This window comes from Rhagoletis pomonella, unplaced genomic scaffold (genome assembly GCF_013731165.1).
Source record: "Rhagoletis pomonella isolate Grant_MI unplaced genomic scaffold, Rhpom_1.0 Rhpom_scaffold_22033, whole genome shotgun sequence".
NCBI classification, from domain to species: domain Eukaryota; kingdom Metazoa; phylum Arthropoda; class Insecta; order Diptera; family Tephritidae; genus Rhagoletis; species Rhagoletis pomonella.
In genome coordinates this window covers 1-2,153 of record NW_023480538.1, presented here as the reverse complement: position 1 = coordinate 2,153, position 2,153 = coordinate 1, and the positions used below count along the sequence as shown (strand labels likewise).

Genomic DNA, 2,153 nt, shown 5'->3' with positions numbered 1-2,153 from the left:
AGACGTGATCCAGACAATAGGGACAAATTTTTACCAACGTTAACGGTTAAAATAAGTTTCCAAGGCAACGATTTGCCGGAAACGGTTGAGCTTTTTTATGTAAAACTAAAGATCTCGCACTATATACCAAGAGTACGGCAATGCTTCAATTGTGGAAGGTTGGGACATACCAAGCTCGGCTGTAAAGCAAAGAACAGATGTGTATTATGTGGCAAAGAGGAGGGCTGCAGCAGCAAATGCATGACCAACAACAACAGCTGTATTTTATGTGGCGAAGAAGGGCACAACTCGCTCAACAACAAGGCGTGCAAAAGATGGCAGAAGGAGGAGAAAATTTTAGAAGTCATGACAATCAAAAAAATTTCAAAACGAGAAGCCATGGAAGTCTATAGCTTCAACACAAACAATCAGTTTTCAATTCTGGACAACTATGACGAAGCCTTCCCACCGATTAAGCCCAACAACACGGGGACTATAGATAAAGATCGCGTAATAAATCGGAAGCTGACTACAACCAAATACAGTTATGTTACTAAAAGAGCAACCAATGACTCAGCCACAAACACTGGTAATCCCAAAAGCCTGAGACAAAAAAGTGAAACACAGCCGGTCTATGAAAATCCCAAATGGAACAAGGTCACTGAAATTGAAAAGTTGGTTACCCTATTAATTAAAAAATTTGAAATTGATAGAGAAGAACCACTAGTAAAGTTGCTAGAAAACATATGCAAGGTTAATATTGACGACAGACTCATTATTAACACCAATGATGAGTGTAAAAGTCCTGCAGTACAACATCCAAAGCCTCAAAACTAACAAAAACTATGTAGATTTTTTTAACAATAAGAATAACATTGATATTGTCTGCCTTCAGGAGATTTTTTCCCATGACGACCAAATCAATGACCACAAACTCCTAAACTTCAATATGCTCAAAAAAACAAGAGCAGATGGGTTCGGTGGCGTAGCCATAGGATTCAGGAGAGGAATTAGATACAGCAAAGTAAAATATAACACCAGACAGGACATCATAATAGCTAAAACCACTAGTCTAGACATGACAGTCACCATATGCAATGTGTACTTTCCACCTAGCATAACCACTAGAGTTTTCGAAAAAGAAATAAATAGATTAGCAATTTTTTTTAAGCAACCACGTCAATGTCATCCTAGTAGGAGATTTCAATGCTAGGCACATGAACTGGGGAGATAGCATTATAACCCCGAAGGGAAATGCACTCAGCAGGGAACTGTCTAACACCAGCTTAATCTGTCTTAACAACGGTACAAAAACGCATTACTGTAGTAACAGTAACAGCAACGCTGGATCGGTTCTAGACTTGACTTTCTCAACCATAGCACCCAGCAATATTAACTGGCAGTGCCAACAGGTTAGTATTGGTGGAAGCAGGCATTATCCTATTATAATTGAAATCAAGCAAATTCAAAAATTACCCAACTTCTTTGTTCCAAAACGCAAATTTATAGAAAAACTAGCCACAGTGGAGTTTAGTAATTTGGATAATCTGCAAAAGGACATTCAAGCAGCTAGAAATAAAGTAAAGATTGACCTAAACAAATCAGGACACAAACCAAAAGCGTGGTGGAACGAGGAGCTAAACAAATTGTACAGGTTACAACTAGCGAAAAGGAAAAAAGCGAATACTACAAATGCAGTGGTGGACTTCGAAATAGCCCTGAGAGCAAAAGAAGAATGGAAACAAGCTGTAAAGGAGGCTAAAAACAAGAATTACAAGGAGAGGATTGAAGAGCTAAACAATTGTCCAAACACCAAAGACGCATGGCGTTTCATCAGCAATGTTAAAGGCAACAAACACAAAAACGGTGATTGGGCCACAGAAGACAATTTAGAATACCTGGAAATGCTAAAGTCGCAAGTAAGAGCCGCAACAACAATACAAGCAACGCAACCAGGTTTGTACCCTTCACATCTGACACAGCAGCCAAACATCATGGTTAATTTTTCGTATGACAATTTTGAAGAAAAACTCAATAGCAAAAAGTCGACAGCAGGGGGGGTAGACAAAATCACCTTTAGCACTCTCAGACATCTACCTAGGGAATCCAAAGAAAAACTGCTAAAGGCCTTGGAATCAAGTTACCATAACAACGAAGTCATTGAGTCGTGGAGG

At 39.1% G+C, this 2,153-nt stretch overlaps 1 protein-coding gene across 1 annotated transcript; it reads left to right on the top strand.

The window, feature by feature from the left end:
• Positions 1-219: 219 nt before the first annotated feature.
• LOC118732540 lies at positions 220-2,000 on the top strand. Its single transcript, XM_036461674.1, has 2 exons — positions 220-1,391; positions 1,489-2,000. The coding sequence occupies exon 1, from the start codon at positions 241-243 to the stop codon at positions 814-816; it is 576 nt and encodes a 191-aa protein (XP_036317567.1). The 5' UTR covers positions 220-240; the 3' UTR covers positions 817-1,391; positions 1,489-2,000.
• Positions 2,001-2,153: the final 153 nt, after the last annotated feature.

Coding starts and splice junctions, on each gene's coding strand:
- LOC118732540 (XM_036461674.1), top strand. CDS start 241: ATGACCAACAACAACAGCTGTATTTTATGTGGCGAAGAAGGGCACAAC.